Source organism: Papio anubis, chromosome 17, assembly GCF_008728515.1.
Source record: "Papio anubis isolate 15944 chromosome 17, Panubis1.0, whole genome shotgun sequence".
Classification (NCBI taxonomy): Eukaryota; Metazoa; Chordata; class Mammalia; order Primates; family Cercopithecidae; genus Papio; species Papio anubis.
Window position 1 is genome coordinate 8,257,294 of NC_044992.1, and position 19,900 is coordinate 8,277,193.

Here is a 19,900-nt window from a genome sequence, read left to right on the forward strand (position 1 = left end):
TGAGAGAAGAGTCCTCTGTACTGACCTTACTGGTTTGCTGCCCACCTGCACACTGACTGTGTGTGAGCCCAAAGCCGAGGGGACACCAGGCCTAAGATGTGGTTTCTGATTCCCAGGCAGCCCAGGTGACCAGCTTTGAGAGTGAGTGTTTGTGGTGTGGGTCCCCCCATCGCTACACTCTTCCCCATGAATAAACTACCAAGGGGCTAGAGAGAACTTGAGAACAAACTTCTTAGAACATTCACTGTTTTCAGGGATAGAGTGAGGCCCAAGGGGGAAAATAAGCAGGTGTTCCTCAGCAGGAAGGCACTGTGGGCGTCGGTCCCAAGCTGGACTGGCTGGACCGCAGGCTCATGACTTCTTCTCTTATGACCTCTGTCTCAGGACATTCTGGAACCAGGCTGCCTCCTTAAACCCGGACTTGCTGTTGTTCCTTCTTTTTCACCTCTGCCCAGATGTCTGACAGGTCTTGGATAAACTGTTGGATCTAGAAAGGCAAGGAGCCCAGAGTTAACTCTGCCCCCCAGAGGCCTCCCCCGTCCCAAGACGGAGCATCCCAGGCATTCACTTTTAAAGAGTTCACCATTGCTTTCCTGTGACTGACTTCTTTTAAAATTTTTATTTATTTATTTTTTTGATATGAGAGTCTTGCTCTGTCACTCAGGCTGGAGTGCAGTGGCGCGATCTAGGCTCACTGCAACCTCCGCTCCCTGGGTTTAAGCGATTCTCGTGTCTCAGCCTCCTGAATGGCTGGGATTACAGGTACCTGCGACCATGCCCGACCAATTTTTGTGTTTTTGGTAGAGATGGGGTTTCACCATGTTGGCCGGGCTGGTCTCGAACTACTGACCTCAAGTGATCCACCCGCCTCGGCCTCCCAAAAGGCTGGGATTACAGGCATGAGACACTGTGCCCGGCCATGACTGACTTCTTGAGGAGGCCACTTTCTCTCATATGACAATGTTTTGAGGTGAAATTGAGTGTCAGGTGTAGGCAATTAGAAGCAACAAACGGATGGAGTTAGGAACTCCCGGAGGCAGACCTGGTGATGTATGAAGTCCAGGCTGAGAGTCGAGCGGGAGGGAGAAGAAAGAAAGGGTCACAAGCAGGCTAGTGGGTGAAAAGGATTTCGCAGGCAGGGTCCTGTCGGCGTGGGCAGACCGCCTTCCACAACTTCACCACCCTCAATGTGGTCGTGCACTCGAAACCCAGGGCTGATGCTCATCATGATAACCTTCAGTCATGAGAAGGAATGGAAACTCTGTTCACTGGCTTCTGTTTTAAAGAGCACGCAGTCAGCATGACACCGAAAAGGGCACTGCTCCAGAAGTCAGATGACCTAGCTGGGCCCCCGTCACGGTTCTGGGACAATCACTCCATCTTTCTGAGACTCAGTTTCTTCATCTTTAATAAGAAGAGAGGGAGAAAAGATTGGCCCAGATAGCCTCTAAGATATCAGTTCTAACGCAAACCAAAACCACAGTGAGATACCATCTCACACCACTTAGAATGGCTAGCTACTATTAGAAAGTCAGAAAAATTACAGATGCTGCTGAGGTTGTGGAGAAAAGAGAACATTCATACACTGTTGGTGGAAGTGCAATTAGTGCAACCATTGTGGAAAACAGCGTGGCGATTCCTCAAAGAGTTACAATAGAACTACCGTTCAACCCAGCAGTCCTATTACTGGGTATATAACCAAAGGAATATAAATCGTTCTATCATAAACACACATGCACGGGGATGTTTACTGAAGCACTATTCACAATAGCAAAGAGAATCAACCTAAATGCCCATCAATGGTAGACTGGATAAAGAAAATGTGGTACTTATACACCATGGAATACTATGCAGCCATAAAAAAGAATGAGAGCATGTCCTTTGCAGGAACATGGATGGAGCTGGAGGTCATTATCCTTAGCAAACTAAGGCAGGAACAGAAAACCAAATACTGCGTGTTCTCACTTATTAGTGGGAGCTAAATGATGAGAACACATGGACACAAAGAGGGGAACAGCACATACTAGAATCTGCTTGAGGGTGGAGAGTGAGAGGAGGGAGAGGATCAGAAAAAATGACTATTGGATACGAGGCTTAATACCTGAGTGATGAAATAACCTGTAGAACAAACACTTGTGATGTGAATTTACCTACATAACAAACCTGCTTGGCCAGGCGCGGTGGCTCACGCCTGTAATCCCAGCACTTTGGGAGGCCGAGGGGGCAGATCACGAGGTCAGGAGATCGAGACCATCCTGAGTAACACAGTGACACCCCATCTCTACTAAAAATACAAAAAATTAGCTGGGCATGGTGGCGGTTGCCTGCAGTCCCAGCTACTCGGGAGACTGAGGCAGGAGAATGGCATGAACCCAGGAGGTGGAGCTTGCAGTGAGCCGAGATTGTGCCACTGCACTCCAGCCTGGGGGACAGAGCGAGACTCCGTCTCAAAAAAAAAAAACAAAAACAAAAAAACAAAAAAAACACACAAAACAAACCTGCTCATGCACTCCTGAATCTAAAATTAAAAAAAAAAAATTAAAAAAAAAGGATTTCAGTTCTAAAACTTCTCCTTTTCAAGGCTGTCTCTGAAGATGGAACTACAGACTTTGTCCAAAACTCTCGACAACTGTCAGCTGCTGATACTGTTACCATTACCAGTATCATTCCCATTTTGCAAATGAGAAAACAGAGAGTCAGTGAATTAAAGTGGCTTTCCCAAGATGACAGAGAAGACAGGTCAGCATTTCCTGAGCTATGTTTTTTTCATAAGTGGTCACGTGCCCCAAAGGAGTTCTGTGGCCAAGTCAGTTCTAGAAACGCTGTCTGCTGGGAGCATCTCAGGGCACAGAACTATAGCAAAGACTCCAGGTCCTGTTTGTGTTTTTAATCTTATCTTCGTTTAATTTAGAGTTTCTAAATGTATTAGTCTACGGAGTCCTTGTATTCCCCCAGGACACAATATCTCAGGATTCAGTTTGGAAAGTGCTTGTTCAGATAGTTTGGCTTTTCTTCAGGGATAATGCCAAACCTTCCATGACACGCTCTATGGAATTCAAATGACTTGGTCTTCTGCAGAATCGCTTTTCCTAAGCTGTCCTATGCACCATGTTCTTTGTTCTGTATAAGCAGCTGCCTTACAAAGCCAGTGCCTGCACTGGTTGCAGGGATGCTGTTGAGAGCATTATTCATAGTGTCAATGAAGGCTCATCGAGAAATTTCAGCGAGAACTAAGTGCCGGGAAAAGGTGCGCTGTCTCGGAGGAAACCTTATATTTTCTTATTCTGGTATAAGAGCTGCAGGTGGCTTTTCATTCGGGTTACCGACAAGCTCAGAGCCCCTGTCTAAGACCCTTAAGAACCAAGGGCAGTCTGTATTTCTCTCCATCCTCGACCTCTGATTTCAACTTGTACTTTCCCAGGTCCTCAATTTTAAATCTTTAGGCTACTTGGTCATGTGTATTTCCGTGAGTAGGTTCATCTCCTATGGGAATGAAGTGAGATATTTTCAAATAACTTTTGGGCAAATCTGAAGTTCTCCTGTAAAGGTGAATCGAGAGGGATTCAGGAACTCAAAATTTGGAGTGGATGGACTAGAAGCTATGGTCTCAGCAGGAGATGTGCCTGTGGGACTGAGCTGCTGGAGGGCGGCATCTCCCACTGAACCTGGAGACGGAGTCTTGCTCTTGTGGCCCGGGCTGGAGCGCAATGGCACGATCTCGGCTCACTGCAACCTTCGCCTCCTGGATTCAAGCGATTCTCCTGCCTCAGTCTCCTGAGTAGCTGGGATTACAGGTTCCTGCCACCATGCCCGGCTAATTTTTGTATTTTTAGTAGAGATGGGATATCACCATATTGGCCGGGTTGGTCTCGAACTCCTGACCTCAGGAGATCCACCCGCCTCGGCCTCCCAAAGTGCTGGGATTACAGGTGTGAGCCACCTTGCTGGGCTCTCCTGCTGCATCTTTCTTTACAACAGCTAAGGGCAAGGGCCTGAGGACCTCTGGGAGGCTGAGGGGAGGGGGCCTGAGGATTTCTGGGAGTCTCTGAGACCCTATTCTGGCGGACAGGGGTTTTTGAGACCAAAACTCTTTTTACGATAATATTAAAATGTTATTTGCCTTTTTTCGCTCTTATTCTCTCACGAGTACACAGTGGCATTTTCCAGAGAGGAGTTTTCATGACACATGCTGTCACAACAGAATGAACGCAGGAGTGGACGTGAGCACCTGCCTGTCCTCTGTTAAACCAGACGTTAAAGGGATTTGCAAGTAATGCCACTCTTCTCACAAAACACTTTCGAAACTTTTTCATAAACAATGCTATTTCTGTTAACATACTTTTTATCATTATTTAAAAATGAATGAATTAAACAAATATTTTTAAATTTTCTGTTTTAATTTCTAGGATGGCAATTATCAATAGATACAATCCCATAAAGAAAAGCTCTCTGGGAGTCCTCGATAAACTGTAGGCATGTAAAGGCGATGTGATGAGAATTGCTACTTCCAGAACACACTTGCTTACAAATGCCCTCCTTTGGGCTATAAAATAATTCTGTTCAAACATGCTTTAAAATGTAGGCTAATAATTTGTTTTAGGGAACTCCTTTTTCCTAGTTGTGTATATTTCATGAGTTTCACTTTTTTTTTTTTTTTTTAAAGTAGGGAAAGTGTCTCTCAGTCAATTACTTTTTTTTTTTTTCTTTTTTTGAGGCTGGCCTTGAACTCCCAACCTCAGGTGATCCACCCACCTCGGCCTCCCAAAGTGCTGGGATTACAGGTGTGAGTTACCGTGCCCGGCCCCAGTTTCTCTTTTTAACAAAGTGTGGGTCTCAAGCTCAAGCCTTCAGCAGGCCACAGTATCTCACTAGAATTTAATAAGGCTGTTTTGCACAACTAATGGATTCAATAGTGGGTTCCTGCTACTGCTCTCTAGACTGGGGCTAAAAAGGGTTTTGCTGCTAATGCAACGGTTCTCAAAGTATGGAACCCGAACCAGCCGTGTCACTTGGGAACTTGCTGAAAATGTAAATTCCTGGGTTCTCATCTCAGATCCACTGAGTCAGAGACTCTGGGGGTGGGGCCCAGTAATACTGCTCACCCTCCCAGGTGATCCTGATGTTGTTAAATTTTGAGAGTCCCTGCTCTGCTGCTCTGTTGGGTTCATTCTTCTACCCAACCACTGGCAACCTCCTCGGCCCAGCTGACCCCACGGGCCCAGTACCTGTCCCCTCCTCCTACCATGTCCAGCTGCTTGTGGGTGTCCTCCAGGGCCACCTCGGTCACCTCCTTCAGCTGCTTGCTCACGATCTGGAAGAGGTTCAGCGTGGCCATCTTAATAGTGCCAAGCAGGAGCGTCTTCTTGGCTGCCGTGTTCTGGATGTGTGCCCAGCGAGATTCCTGGGGAGGGGATAAGGACGGGGCATGAGCACAGCATGTGGTGTGTGTGTGTATGCATGCTCAGGGCCCTCACCCAGTGCCCGGGCGCCCCCTGGCCTGCCCCGGGCCCCTCACCCAAATGATGACATTGCTGCGGGCATGGTCGAAGCGCATCTGCAGCCTTGCCAGCTCATTGTTTTGCTGCAGGATCTCATCATCCTTTTCCTCCATGTAGCGCGCCAGCCGGGCCTTGGCGCGCTCGATCTTCTCCTGGCCCTCCTGCGCAGACTGCATGAGGTCGTGGTGCATGCTCACCAGCGTCTTGTAGCGCGCAATCACCTCATGGATCTCCTCGAACTGTGGTCAGGGGCTCAGGTCAATGCACAGCCAGCCCCGGGGGCCTGAGGGAGCCACCCAGTCCTGCCGACCCCCAGCCTGGAATGCCCGGACACCTGGACACCTGGGCAGGCAGGCCCTTGGCCAGGGTCATGGCCAGAGGCTGTGAGGGACGCTGGGGTCCCGCCGCCTGCTTCTCCTGGGTTTGTATGGGCCATGGTACGTTTGTTGGGCAGAGGGATGTACAACTGGGCCAGGGATTTTCGATTTTAAGTGCATGTGAGAATCACCTGCAGGGGCTTTACAAAGGACACCTGCCAGTCTCCACCCCCGCAGATTCGGATGAATAAACAAGTCTTCTGTGGTCTCTGGCATCTGAATGTTGCAAAAGATCCCCAGGTGGTTCTAGGCACAGCCAGGTTGATAATTGCTGATGGAAGGCAATTTGCAACGTCTCCCGAGGCAAGAATTTCCTATTCAACAAGATTGTACCAGGAACCACTTACAAGCCAGGAGCTATGCTAAATGCTAGGGAAATAGCAGGAGATAGGAAAACCAGACTCTGCTCTTAGAAAGCTTACAGCTTGAGGGGTGGCATGGAGGACAGACAGACAAGGAAACAGTCAGTTACAACAGCAAGAAAAGCCCTCCCTATGACTGGGGGATGGGGCAGGACGGGACTCTGGGAAAACCTTCAAGTTGGTCATCTCTGGTAGTTATGCATTTGCTGAGGGAGAAGCAGGGGCTGGAGAGGGTGCTGGTGGGGCAGGTGGCCTGCCAGACTCAGCTCACCTCCCCCAGCCTGGTCCAGAATCATGCCACTCCAGCCCTAACCCTCAGGTCCCACTCAGTAGAACAGAAGTCCTGAAACCCACGCTCTTTAGAAGGCAGCACGAACCCCATTTCTGTGATGCCAAGTTGCCTTCCTAGGGGCTTATCAAAGCGTGCCTTTCAGCCACCCAGGGGAAACTTCCCGAGCACCTTCTCCATCTCATGACATCTCCAGTGATGGATGCATGTCCTGGGAACTGCCCTGCTGGCCTTTCCCCAAATATGCCTCTTTGGGGAAGGGCCACACAGCCCAGCACTGAAGGAGGTAGGAACAGCCAGAAAAGGTTTCTTGGGAGAAAGGGTGGCTGAAATGAGACGGGAGGTATGAATAGAAGATAGCCAGCAAAAGCAGGTGTAGGGAGGTGAGGCAGTGCTACAGGTGAAGGCGACAGCCTGGGCAAAGATGAATGGAATATGGGGTGGTTTGTTCAGGATGCTCAAGGTAGCCTGAGTTCAAGATGGGGAGGGAGAGATTGAGAAGAAGAAGAAAGGAAGAAGAAAGAAGAAGAAAGAATGAGGGAAGGAAGAAGGGAGAAGGGAGAAGGGAGAGGGAGAAGAAGAAGAAGAAGAAGGAGGAGGAGGAGGAGGAGAAAAGAGAGAGAGGGAGGGAGGAAGGAAGGAAAAGAAAAAAAAGAAAGAGGGAGAAAGGAAGGGAAAGAAAAAAGAAAGAAAGAAAGGAGAGAGAAAGAAAAAGAAAGAAAGAAAAAAGAAAAAGAAAACAAGCAAGCAAGCTCAGTAAACCTTGGGAAGGAGTGTGGACTTTATCCATTGAAGGATTTTAAGAAGTAAAGAGACAATTCACGTCTGCATTTCTGAAAGTTCATCTGGCACACAGTGCAACAGCATACCACAGTTCAAATAAATGGACCACGTCAGAGTTACTAGGAACACACCTCTAAAACTTAATGCTGATGTCAAAAGGATTTAGGTGCCAAATCGAAGAGCCTCCCACTGCCCAAAGATGAGATGATTTGAACATTAGTAAGAATAAGTGCAAAGGATTAAAACATATCAAATATGTTAAAAATCCATAAGTTCATAAGGATACTAGAAACATTACAGGTCAGTGCTACAGAACCAATTCATTATTCTGAAAACTAAATAAAGCGTTTAACAAACTTTCTCTGTGAGAGCCACGTAGTAATCAAATGGTTGATGAAGGAAAGGGTCTCTTTATGAAGTCCTTTTCTTTACGGTAGTATTCTAGCAAAGAAATGAGGAAAGGTTGCTAGTGAGTGTCTTCCCCCAACCATTGAGGAAACCAGTATTCTGACTTCTATCAATAAAGATTAATTTTACCTGTTTTTAAACACATCAGTGGAATCATACGATATAACCTGTTTTATGTGTGGCTTAAGAAGCATATCAACTAAGGGCAGTGTGAGGACCTTATATGGACTCTCATTGGAACAAACCAACTGTACAAAAAGCATCCGTGCAATAATCTGTCTTAAAAGACAGGTCTCACTCTATTGCTCAGGCTGGAGGATGGTGGCATAAACACAGCTCCCTGCAGCCCTGACCTCCTGGGCTCATGGAGTCCTCCTGCCTCAGCCTCCCAAGTAGCTGGGACCCACATGTGTGTACCACCAATCCTGACTGATTTTTTAAAATTTTTTTGCAGAGTTGGGGGGGGTCTCATTTTGTTGCCCAGGCTGGTCTTGAACTCCTGGGCTCAAGTGATCCTCTCACCTCAGCTTCCGAAAGCACTGAGATTATAGGCATGAGCCACTACACTTGGCCCATTTTGTGCAATAAATGATACTATATTTGATGTTAAGGAATTACTATCAATTTTATAGTAGGTGTGACAATGGTGTTGTAGTTATTTTAAAAAGAGCGCTCATCTCTTAGAGATACATACTGCAGAGAGACACAAATGGATGAAAATATATTGTTTGCTTCAAAATGGCAGAGGTGGGAAAGTGTGGGGGACATGACTATGAATTAATCGTTATTAGAATCAGGTAATGAGCAACAGGTGTTCAATAGACTATTGTCTTTACTTTTGTGTATGCTTAGAAAATTCTGTATAAAAAGTTACAAAACATTAAATGTGACAAAATAATAAAAAGAAACATGATTTGAGGTTTTTTTTTTTTTTTGAGATGGAGTCTAGCTCTGTCGCTCAGGCTGGAGTGCAATGGCACCATCTTGGTTCACTGCAACCTCTGCCTCCCGGGTTCAAGTGATTCTCCTGCCTCAGCCTCCAGAGTAGCTGGGATTACAGGCACCCGCCACCATGCCCAGCTAATTTTTGTATTTTTAGTAGAGACAGGGTTTTACTGTGTTGACCAGGCTGGTCTCGAACTCCTGACCTTGTGATCCGCCCACCTTGGCCTCCCAAAGTGCTGGGATTACAGGCATGAGCCACTGTGCCTGGCTATTTGACAATTTTTGACAGCAGAATACTCAAATAAAAAGTTACAAAAAGTTAAATGTTACAAAATGTTACAAAATAATAAACACAAGCATGAGGAGAATTTTTAAAAGTGGGATACTCCTGATGTCTGAGGAGAGATGAAGAAGCATAAGATTTGGAAGGACACAAAGGATTTCATTTATTGGATTTCAATTATCGGTAGTGTTTGATTTAAGACAAAAGAACTGGGGGCAGATGGGAAAAATACGAAGCTTTAGCAAAGCTGTGTGATGAGTACTTGGTTGCTGTTATGTGTGTCTCTATACTCTCCGGTATGCTTAAAGTATTTTGAACAAAATAAACAAAGAAGAAAAAAGAGAAAGAGAGGGGGGTGGGGAGAATGCCAAACAGGCTGGCCAGGAATGACGCGGAGTTGAACTCCAGACGAGGTACCACTGGTGGCCTGGATGAGGAAGGGGCAGGGGCTGGATTCCAGAAATACTTCCAAGGCAGAACAGACCAGATCTGCGGATTGATAGCTGTGGCACTGAGCAGGAGGGAGGAGCCAAGGAGGCCCGAGTTCTGGCAGGGCTGTGAGTGGGTGGTCCTGCCTTTCACCAGCACAGGACGGGCCAGTGGCAGGGCTGTCCTGGGGGTGGCAGGAAGCAGATGAGATGAGTGTGCACGGGATGAGTTAAACGTGGGGGTCTCAAGCTTAGCGGGGAGACACAGGCCAATTTCCTCCATTCTAAGATACATATTTTACCAACTCTGAATTCAAGACACATCTTACAATTTTTTTTGGTTTGTTTGTTTTTGAGACGGAGTTTCCCTCTTGGCCCCCAGGCTGGAGTGCGATGGCGTGACCTCGGCTCACTGCAACCTCCTCCTCCTGGGTTCAAGCGATTCTCCTGCCTCAGCCTCCTGAGTAGCCAGGATTACAGGCGCCTGTCACCACGCCCGGCTAATTTTTGTATTTTTAGTAGAGACGGGGTTTCACCATGTTGGTCACGCTGGTGTTGAACTCCTGACCTCAGGTGATCCACCCGTCTTGGCCTCCCGAAGTGCTGGGATTACAGGCGTGAGCCAGAGTGCCTGGCCATATCTTGTAATTTATCTGCAGTTTTAATCTGGTAGTCCCTCCTTACTTCCTGCCCGCCCCCCCTCAAACAAACCCCAACCATGAAATGAACCCCTGACCTTACAGCAGGTAGCACCTTTGAGTAGAGGAAATAATGCAGAGGTGGGACTCACGCATGAGTAAATTAGGTTAGTGGTGTGATATGGAAATTGTGGGAACTGTGAACAGTTGTGCATCCTGTCGCCCCTCTCCTCGGAGGACATGGATCCACACCCCTGGAGCAGGTGCCTCCATCTGCCCTAGTGAGGGGCCCTCTTGGCTGTTGGTCACATGGGGGAGGAGATGTGACATGAGTGGCGTCCATGGGAGGCTCTGGACATTGCTCAGAAGAAAAGTGTAGGATTGCTCACGCCTGTAATCCCAGCACTTTGGGAGGCCAAGGCAGGCAGATCACGAGGTCAGGAGTTCGAGACCAGCCTGGCCAACATGGTGAAACCCCGTCTCTACTAAAAATACAAAAATTAGTTGGGCATGATGGCGAGTGCCTGTAATCCCAGTTACTCGGGAGGCTGAGGCAGGAGAATCACTTGAAAATGGGAAAGTGGAAGTTGCAGTGAGCCGAGATCAAGCCACTGTACTCCATCCTGGGCAACAAGAGCCAAACTCTGTCTCAAAAAAAAAAAAAAAAGGGGGAGGATCTGAGACAGAGAACCTGGACCCACCCACCACATAAGGACCTGGGAAGAGGCTGGGCGTGGTGGCTCACACCTGTAATCCCAGCACTTTGGGAGGCCGAGGCAGGCAGATCAGGAGGTCAGGAGATCGAGACCATCCTGGCTAACACGGTGAAATCCTGTCTCTACTAAAAATACAAAATATTAGCTGGACGTGGTGGCGGGCGCCTGTAGTCCCAGCTGCTCGGGAGGCTGAGGCAGGAGAATGGCGTGAACCCGGGACGCGGAGCTTGCAGTGAGCCGAGATTGCACCACTGCACTCCAGCCTGGGCGACAGAGCAAGACTCTGTCTCAAAAAAATAAAATAAAATAAATAAAAGAAGGACTGGGAAGAGGCGCCCCCACCTGAGAAGCCTGAGAAGGAGGGGGCAGAGGTAGGACAGAGAGGGAGGTGCCACCGAGTTGAGGGCAGAGGGGGGTTTCTGGGAGGGACATCTCAGTGTCAGACGCCGCAAGAGGCGCAGCGGAACTAAGAAGTTCCCTGGGCTATGGCCGCAGGGACTGCAGGGAGAGCCCTTGTCAATGGCACTGTGGGGCCCACTGAAGAGTGGCTGAAAGCAAAGGCTCTCCTCACTGACGAGCTGTGAGACTCTGAGCAGGTGACTTAACCTCTCGGAGCCTCCATTTCCTTCTCTGGAAGGGATGGTCAGCTTGGGTTCTCCCTGGGGCTGACCAGCAAACTGAATGAAGCTGCCCGTGTGAAGCACCAACCCCGGGGCCCAGCACAAACCAGGCACCCCAGTTCTGCAGGGGGTTGGGTGTTGTTCCAACTCCTCTCCCTTCCTCTCCCCAATTTACTCTCCAGTAAACAGAAGACGCTGAAAGGAGGGGACGCAGGGATACAGGGAGGCCACGTGTTGATACACACACGCGCACACACACGCGCGCACACACACACCCCTGTAGACAGACACAGCCACGGACACACATGTAGACATAAACACATAACTCACGCAAGACAGATACACAGTTGTGACTCACACAGACACACAAAGGCACAGCTCTAGGCCCCACCCCTTGAGAAAATCTTCCAGCCTCACCAGAGGCTTCTTTTAGCTGCTCCCCACTGCCCCCTAGGGCTGGCTGCATCTCCTCGGAGCAGGGTACCCATCCTGCGGAGCCCGTGAGGCCCAGAGGGTCCAGAGTCCCCAGCCAGCTGAGCCTGAACTCCACCCCAGGGCCCGGGGAAGAGGAGGTGGGACTGAGGAAGGTGCCAGGGCCGGACCCCCAGGCTCCTTGGACTCACCTCGGAGTTCTCCACCACCTTCTCTAGGTACTTGTTGAAGATGGAGTAGTCCTGCAGCTTGGCACTCAGCCGCTGGTGCTCCAGCCGCAGCGCCACCATCTCCTGCTTGCCCTTGCTCAGCTCCTGCATGTGCTGGCGCTTGAGTTCTCGTTCCTTGTTGGCTTTCTTCATGGCGCGGATCCGTTTCTGGTCGTTCTCCTGGGGCCGGGGGAGGCGGTGCTGGTCAGGAAGCCTCTCCCGGCCCTCCCGGGGCCCAGGCCTTCCTGGGGCTGGTGGTGCCCTCAGACCCCTCTGTCTGCACAAACCATCCTGGCAACAGGCAGAGATTGCTGGGCCACCCATGGGGCAGAAGAGGGGTGAAGGAAAAGGCTCTCCAGGGTTATTTGAACCTGGTTGAAGAGATTTCTGTGGACTGGGGTGGGGCTCAGGGGGCTGTGAGGACAGAGGTTTAATCCAAAGTCAAGAGGTGACCTGGGGTCGGCAGGGGGCAGACGGGAAATGGTTCTTTCCTGTGGGACTTGGGCTCTGGACTTCAGAGAGTGGACTGGGGAAGACCTACATTGCACTGGGCTCAGAGTCTGGAAGAACTCAACCCCTGAGAAGACTAAGAAAGTCCAGAAGTGGGAGCGGGAACCCTCCTGACAAAGCTTCTGTGGTTTCTGTTCTTAGCGGTGGCCATTTTCCATGGAGCAGAAGGACCACTCCCAGACTAGAGCTGGGAGGTGGGAATTTTCTCCCGATTTGGTACTCGGTGCCTCCATTTTCCCAGCTGTGGAAATGGGAGGCAGGAGCCCCTCTCCCTTTCACAAGCTGGGGCAACAGGGCTGGAGCTCCAGGAAGATGAGAGATGCGATGTGCCTGGTACCGTAGGGCCTGGGGAGTAAGGCCACTGGGAGAGCATGCTCCTAGGAGCTCAGACTGGCATCCCGCTGAGGGAGGAGATGGAACAGGCAGTTCGATGCCCAGAGGACAGAACGAGGCTGTTACCGCAATCAATCCAATCCTGCCTCTTTCTTCTGCAGAGCCCTCCCCTAAGATTAGAGGCAAGCCCACCCCTCGCCCTGTGTGGCTCCTTTCCCCCTTCAGGGGCTCCTGTGATTCCACATGGACGGGCGTATGTGGTGGTGGCACTTGGAGGCCACTGAGGGAGGTGCATGGAGGATCTGTATGCTGCCCTGTAAGCCCAGGAGAGGACTGAGGGGGTCTAAACCAGTGACTTTCAAATCCACCTGGTCATCAGAACTGCCTGGGGAGCTTTTAAAAAAATATAGAAGCCTGGGCCCAACTTCAGACGTGCTGAAAGCAACAAGGGAAGCCCCTGGGGTCTGTATTTGTAGCAAACTCTCTGGGAATTGAAGCTACCGACCCTCTGAGAGCCATTTGGAGAAATCATGCCCAAATCTTCTGTCCCAACCACTCCGTAAGTGTTTCTCTGGCTGCTAAGAAGAACTGGACCTCTGAAGGATGTGCCAGTCCAAGGACTTCCTGTCCCACATGGCTTAGGCACAGAGCAGGAAGGAAGGTGCTTCACAGTGAGGCTTCTGTGTGGCCGACGGCAATCATTACCCACTCCCGGAGCTGGACCAGGCCCTTCAGGGCCACGTAAGTGCAAACTGGAGTGGGTCTGGATACATCTGAACTTTTAAGATGATTAAATTGCTCCACTAAGGACTGAAGTGAGAGAGGGTGTCTTGGAATGGACTCTGGTGCCTGGTCCTTCAACCATCCCCTGCCCGGACCTTCAGTGCAAGGACAAGGATGGAGGGGTGGGATCGGTGGAGGGACTAAAACTGTCCCATTCATCACTGTATTCCCCAAGTGTTTAGTCCTGACTGTAGCATCTTCATTCATTCATCCATGCATTCATTTACTGGAGAAACTGTACGTCCTAGGTACTGGAAAGGAAATAGGAACCAGCCATCTAGAGGGAGCAGAGACTGACAGGTAAATGGAAAATTACAAACGGAGACAGGTAGGGGACATAAAGGATGCCTAGGGAGGTGCCAGGCAATGTTGAAGCACTAAGGATGCTTTTAACTCAGGGCGAGGAGTCAGCAGAAGCGAGGAGGAGGAGCGGTAGTTTGCCCACCTGCGCAGTGTGGATCCCCCGGCCACTGTGGCTGCCCACACCCCTTCAAACCTGGATGAACTGCTCAAACTTCTGGATGTGAGCCTTCAGCTGGGCTTCCTTAACGCCCAGTTCCTCCCAGCGCAGGTTCAGGGTTTCCATTCTGCGCTGAAACATCTTTGGGGTGGGGGTGGGGGTGGGGGTGGGGGAGCAGAGAGGTCAGGAGGGCCCCTGACATGAGTACCGAGGAAGACCCCTGCCCCAGAGGCTCCATGCCCAGGCCCGAGGGTCCGTAGGAGCCTCCCACTTTCTATCCCATGCCTGGCTCAGAGCAGAGCATACCTGGACAGTGGTACCCCCAAGACCCAGATCCTTTCTGTGCTCCCCAAAGAGACCAGACCACATAGAGGACTCCTGGCTCTAGCCACCCCACCCAGACAATGGAGGGCTGTGTACAGGCTCTCCCAGTGCCCCAGCCCACTCTCCTCCTTTCCTGCCCCTCTGCACTCCATCCCCGAGTCCCCACCTTCTTCTTCTGCAGCATATTATGATGCATGATTTTCGTCTCCTTTTTCTTCTCCAGTAGCCGGATGGATGGGGACTCCGACTGTCCCTGAACATTGGGGAGTTTCCTGTCCAAGATGTGAACACAAAAGGTCTGTGTGTTCTGAGAAGGGGTAGGCCGGGGCTGGGAGTAACCCGTGGAGACAGATACCCATGGGGAAGGAGGGGGCCTCTCTCCCTTTCCGAGGGAAGGAGTGTTGTGTTGAGAAGCACAGAGGGCCATGCAGGAGTGAGCTGGGGAGGGTGACGGGGTGGAGACCAGCGTGATGGGGTGGACTGGTGCCAGGGTTATTTGGGGCACTGGGTTACAGGAGAGGAGGGGACAGACAGGTTGGAAGATGAGGCATGGGGTGGGTGTGAGTGGTCCCAGGCACAGAGAGGTGGGCAAGCCAGGCCTCAGCCACTCACTGGAGCATCTGCAGCAGCCGCTCCCCGTACTGCAGCCGGAAGTACTCGGCCAGGTCTTCCTCTTCCATGATACCCAGACTCATGGTGGCAGTGACCTCACGGCCCAGGCAGCTGACTCTTCACAGTGAAATGGTGGGTAGCAGAGCCACAGGTGGCTCAGGGGTGCTGGCTGCGCTCTTGCTTCTCCCTTCGGCCTTCAGGGTCCCACAGATGATAGTGTTCGAGACTCCACAGAAGGTGGCTGGAGACAGGATGGGCCGCTCAGGACGATGCGCTGGGGCAGTGATGGGAGATGTGGTTACCTAGCAACAGGCTGCCTGGTTCTGTGGCCCACACATGGAGCCCAGGCGCTGCCCTCTGCCCCCTGTCCCCATTGGTCCTCCCCTTGCTGGGGTCATGCTCTTGCTCCTGCCCTTAGCCCTCAGGAACTCTGGGAAGGCGTTAGGCCTGCTTAGCTGCTGGTTGCCATGGAGCCCAGAGCCAGGAGGCAGCTTTGGATGAGTGTGGCTGAGAAGGAGCATTGGGTAGAGGAGCGGTCTTGTGCGGGCGCCCTGCTCCTGGGGCCTCCCCGGGGTTCAGGTGTGGGTGAGGGTGAGGGTGAGGGAGGGGCCGGGCCTTGGTCGGATGGCGGTGAAGAAGAGCAGAGAAAGAAAGGAGGCGCTTAGCGGCAGCAGGGGTGGAGTCGCGAGGAGGCCGGAGGTTAGAAACCAGGCGGCGGCGGGCTGGCGCGGTGGGCTGAGGCGTGAGAGAGGGGACGGGTGGAGGGTGCGCAGGGACAGGCACAGGGAGGGAGGGCCGAGTCAGGCCACCTCAGAGGGGCTCGGGCCACCAATTTTTGAGGGCGGGTCTCGCTCTGTCGCTCAGGCTAGAGTGCAATGGCGGGATCTCACCCCACTGCAACCTCTGCCTCCAGGGTTCAAGCGATTCTCTTGCCTCAGCCTCCCGACTAGCTGGGACTGCAGGCGCCCGCCACAACGCCCGGATAATTTTTGTATTTTTAGTAGAGACGGGGTTTCGCCATGTTAGCCAGGCTGGTCTCGAACTCCTGACCTCAGGTGATGCGCCCGCCTGGGCCTCTCAAAGTGCTGGGATTACAGGCGTGAGCCACCGCGCCCGGCCCTGCGCGTTTTTGTTTGCAGGGGCTTAGATAGGAAGAATGCCGAGCACGGTGGCAGGCTGACCCTGTTGAAGTGTTGACTGCGGCGCCTTCCTTGTCGTCAGGCTGCATGAACTCATCTGGCCGGAGGTCGGACGTCTTCGCGTGGGACGGCGGGTGTGCGGCGGACGCCCTGGGGTCTCTGGCTGGACTCTGGCCGTGACCTTGAGCATGCTCCCACCGAGCGCAGGCTCCCTGTGCTCTCTGCCTCCCTCCCTCCCTCCCACGCCGGCCACGCCGCCCGTTCCGCTCCTCTCTGTCTGGGACGCGGAGCGGGGTGGGGTGCGTGGGCTGCGGTGGGCTAGGGGTCTCGGGCGGGGGCGTGTCCCGAGCGCGGCCAGCCCGCCCCGCCGGATTGCCGGTCGTCTGGCGCCCCCTGCTGGCCGTGCGCCGCCCCCTCCATCCCCGCCCAGGAGGAAGAGGAGACGTGGTGGGGTGGCGCGTCTCCTCTTCCTTCCCCGCACCCCAGCCCTGCTTTCCTCCCACGCTCCGCCGGAGCCTCCCATCCAGAGCAGGCCATCATACACACCTGTCGCTTCCAGCCAGCCCAGTGGGCTCAGCAGAGAAAGCAAGACAATCCCCACTCCACGATGCAAGCTCCTGGGAGGGGCACGTTTCCTTGTTTATCCAGAGAGGCTGGCACAGTCAATCTGGGGTTCCCCTCCCTTTCTCTGAGGTCGTAGCTCAGCCTGGGGGCTGTGCAACACCAGCCCTTAAGGGCCATCATTTCCAGTCCCCATTCCCTCCTGATTGTCCATTATCCATTAGTCCATTTCCTGTTTATCCATTCCACTCTTTCCTGTTACCCCTATCCTTCCTTGTCCACCACCAACCCCTCACCACCACCCTCCCTCCAGAACCCCTAAAACAAAACACAGAGCTGTCCTAAGTTAAGTCTGTCCCTATCCATTTCCTTCCTTCCCCTCCCCCTTCCCTCCCCCTTCCCCCTCCCCCCTTCCCCTCCCCTTCCCTCCTTCCCTCCCCTTCCCTTCCCCTTCCCTTCCCTTCCCTCCTTCCTTCCTTCCCATTCCGTTCCATTCCATTCTCCGTTCCATTCCATTCCATTCCACTCTCCATTCCATTCCATTCCATTCCATTCCATTCCATTCCATTCCATTCCATTCCATTCCATTCCATTCCATCCATTCCATTCCATTCCATTCCATTCCATTCCATTCCATTCCATTCCATTCCATTCCATTCCATCCATTCCATTCCATTCCATTCCATCCAATTCTCCATTCCATTCCATTCCATCCATTCCATTCATCATTCCTTCACCCTCTGTCCCTCCCTTTCCCCTCCTCCTCCTCCCCCTCTCCCTCCCTTTTCCACCCCTCCCCTCCCCTCTCCTGAGGATATAAAAGAACTGAATAGTGACTTACAAAATGTCTAAATGATGGTTCAATATGATAGAGCTGTACATTCCATCCAAATGAATTTAGGAATCTTATGCAATTGCAATCAAACTTTCAGAGAGTTTTTCCCCACAGATGTTGACAAAACAATGTAAAAGTTCATCTGGAGAACTGAGTACTTAAGGAACCATCACAAAAGAAGAATGAGAGGGAATGTCCACTGTTAGACACCAAAATGTGTTCTAAGGTGAAAGTGTTAAAACAGTATGTTGCTGGTGTCACTCCAGGCAAAAAAACCTCAAGTGCTCTTAGGGCTTGAGCAAGTACCTTGTTCTAAGATAGGCCTGACTTTGTGAGCTGTCTAATGGCATGAAAACTCACAATTTAAAAAGACACTTCTGACCAAAACCAAAGCAAGACCAAAAACACATCTGGAGGCCTGAAATGGGCTACAGGGCCACAGTTTATGATCCTTGATACAATAAACAGAATAGAAAATCCAGAAATAGTCCCAAGTTTCTATAGGAATGCATTATATGCTATCATGGCATATCCCAGTGGGGAAAGTGTAGAGTATGCCACAAATGGTGCTGGGATAACTAGCTCATTATTTGGAAAAAAAGAAAGACATATACAAACCAAATTCCAGATGGGTTTATTTAAATGGGAAATTAAATGTTCAATGTGAAAATTCATTATGTAGCAGGGTATTCAATGGAAATGATACTTTTCTGTTTTTTTGCCAATGGTGAGAGAACTACCAGAACACAGCCTTGATCTCACAAGTCGTATGTGAGTCTCTGAAGACTTTACAAGTCTAATTTACAAGTTTACATTCCAACCCAAAGCCTAGAGAGTCTTCATTTCCCTGCATCTGCACTGCTGTGAACTGAATCTGTGCCCCCCTCAAAATGCATATGTTGAAACCCTGTCTTAGTCCATTTTCACGGTGCTGATAAAGACATACCCAAGTCTGGGAAGAAAAAGAGGTTTAATGGGAAGAAAAAGAGGTTTAATTGGACTTACAGTTCCACGTGGCTGGGAGGCCTGAGTCATGGCGGGAGGCAAAAGGCACTTCTTACATGGTGGCAGCAAGAGAAAACGAAAGGGAAGCAAAAGTGGAAACCCCTGATAAACCCATCAGACCTCTTGAGACTTATTTGGATATCAGAATACCACAGGAAAGACTGGCCCCCACAATTCAATTACCTCTACCTGGGTCCCTCTCATGACCTGTGGGAATTCTGGGAGATACAATTCAAGTTGAGATTTGAATGGGGACACAGACAAACCATATCAAACCCTAATCTCCAATATAATTGTACTTGGATATAGAGCCTTTGGGATGTATTAGCTCCTAAGGGTGGTGGTACCCTCATGATAGCTTTAGTGCCCTTTTAACAAAAGAGACAGCTTGCTTTCTCTCTCTTTGCTCTCTGCCATGTGACAGAGCAACAGGAAGACAGCCATCTGCAAACCAGCAAGCCGACCTTCAGCAGATGCTGCTTCTCCTGGCACCTTGATATTGGACTTCCCGGCCTCCAGAACTATGAGAAAGAAATATTTAAGATTTCCAGTCTGCAAACCAGCAAATGGGCCCTCACCAGACACTGCCTCTCTTGGCCCCTTGATCTTGGACTTCCCAGCCTCCAGAAACGTGAGAAAGAAATGTTTTAAGTTTCCCAGTCTATAAGAATTTGTTAGAACAGCCCAAACTGACTAAGACACTCACTAACATGGTATGTTACCAATCTCTTAAATTTTGCCAGTCTGATAGGTGAAGTTAGTCATCTGTATACAGTCATTTCTTCTTCTCCGAGTCTCCTGTTCGTGTTTCATATGCATTTTAAAAATCAAGTTGCTTTGCATTTTTATTATTTATAGAAGGTCTTTATATATTCTGGAAAGTAATCCTGTATTTTTGATGCTCACTTCTACTTATCATAATACTTTTGAGAAGATTGGTTGGACCCTCATTGGATGCAGCAAAAGACAGGAAGGCAACTCAGGCAGCAATCCGTGGCAGGCTGACCAACAGCCAGACACACAGGCAGATTCACCAAGTCAGCAGAAGAACGAGCTTTCCTTTCTTCTAGGGTTGGGATTCTCTAACAGCAGAGATGGCACTAAACAGGAGACGTGGGCAATATTTGGTCTGTTTACCCTGTGACTACATCGTTGGCAGATAGATACAACAGACCTGCAGTCCCCAAGAATGTTTTGAATTTTTTTTTTTTTTTTTTTTGTGAGAGGGTCTTGCTCTGTTGCCCAGGCTGGAGTGCAGTGGTATGATCATGACTCATGCAGCCTTGACTCCCAGGCCCAAGCAATCCTCCCACCTCAACCTCCTGGGTAGCTGGGACTACAGGTGTGCAC

The 19,900-nt window shown here is 50.6% G+C and overlaps 1 protein-coding gene and 1 long non-coding RNA gene across 4 annotated transcripts; one reads left to right on the forward strand and one right to left on the reverse strand.

The window, feature by feature from the left end:
• Positions 1–207: 207 nt before the first annotated feature.
• Positions 208–15,432, reverse strand: CCDC42 (coiled-coil domain containing 42). 3 transcript variants are annotated; one of them, XR_001896195.2, is made up of 8 exons: positions 15,011–15,432; positions 14,565–14,670; positions 14,111–14,215; positions 11,971–12,168; positions 5,516–5,737; positions 5,243–5,401; positions 1,043–1,404; positions 401–487 (listed from the first exon to the last, which is right to left on the reverse strand). XR_001896195.2 is itself a non-coding variant. In XM_003912324.4 (7 exons), the coding sequence occupies exons 1-7, from the start codon at positions 15,091–15,093 to the stop codon at positions 410–412; spliced, it is 951 nt and encodes a 316-aa protein (XP_003912373.2). In that variant the 5' UTR covers positions 15,094–15,424; the 3' UTR covers positions 208–409. The 3 variants fall into 3 exon arrangements, 2 of the variants coding, with proteins under 2 accessions (XP_003912373.2, XP_009187916.2); XM_003912324.4 differs by lacking the exon at positions 1,043–1,404 and having other exon boundaries at positions 208–487; positions 15,011–15,424; XM_009189652.2 differs by lacking the exons at positions 1,043–1,404; positions 5,516–5,737 and having other exon boundaries at positions 208–487; positions 15,011–15,428.
• A 32-nt stretch (positions 15,433–15,464) lies between these two features.
• Positions 15,465–19,284, forward strand: LOC108582574. Its single transcript, XR_001896196.3, has 2 exons — positions 15,465–15,709; positions 18,975–19,284. It is a non-coding gene; the product is annotated as an uncharacterized LOC108582574 (long non-coding RNA).
• The last annotated feature ends 616 nt before the right edge of the window (positions 19,285–19,900 follow it).

Excerpts from the sequence above, each read along its gene's own strand:
- CCDC42 (XM_003912324.4), bottom strand. The coding sequence starts at position 15,093 with ATGAGTCTGGGTATCATGGAAGAGGAAGACCTGGCCGAGTACTTCCGG. Across the intron at positions 14,216-14,564 it reads ATATGCTGCAGAAGAAGAAG|ATGTTTCAGCGCAGAATGGA; the intron begins GTGGGGACTCGG and ends CCCACCCCAAAG. Across the intron at positions 488-5,242 it reads CCCACAAGCAGCTGGACATG|ATCCAACAGTTTATCCAAGA; the intron begins GTAGGAGGAGGG and ends TTGCCTTTCTAG.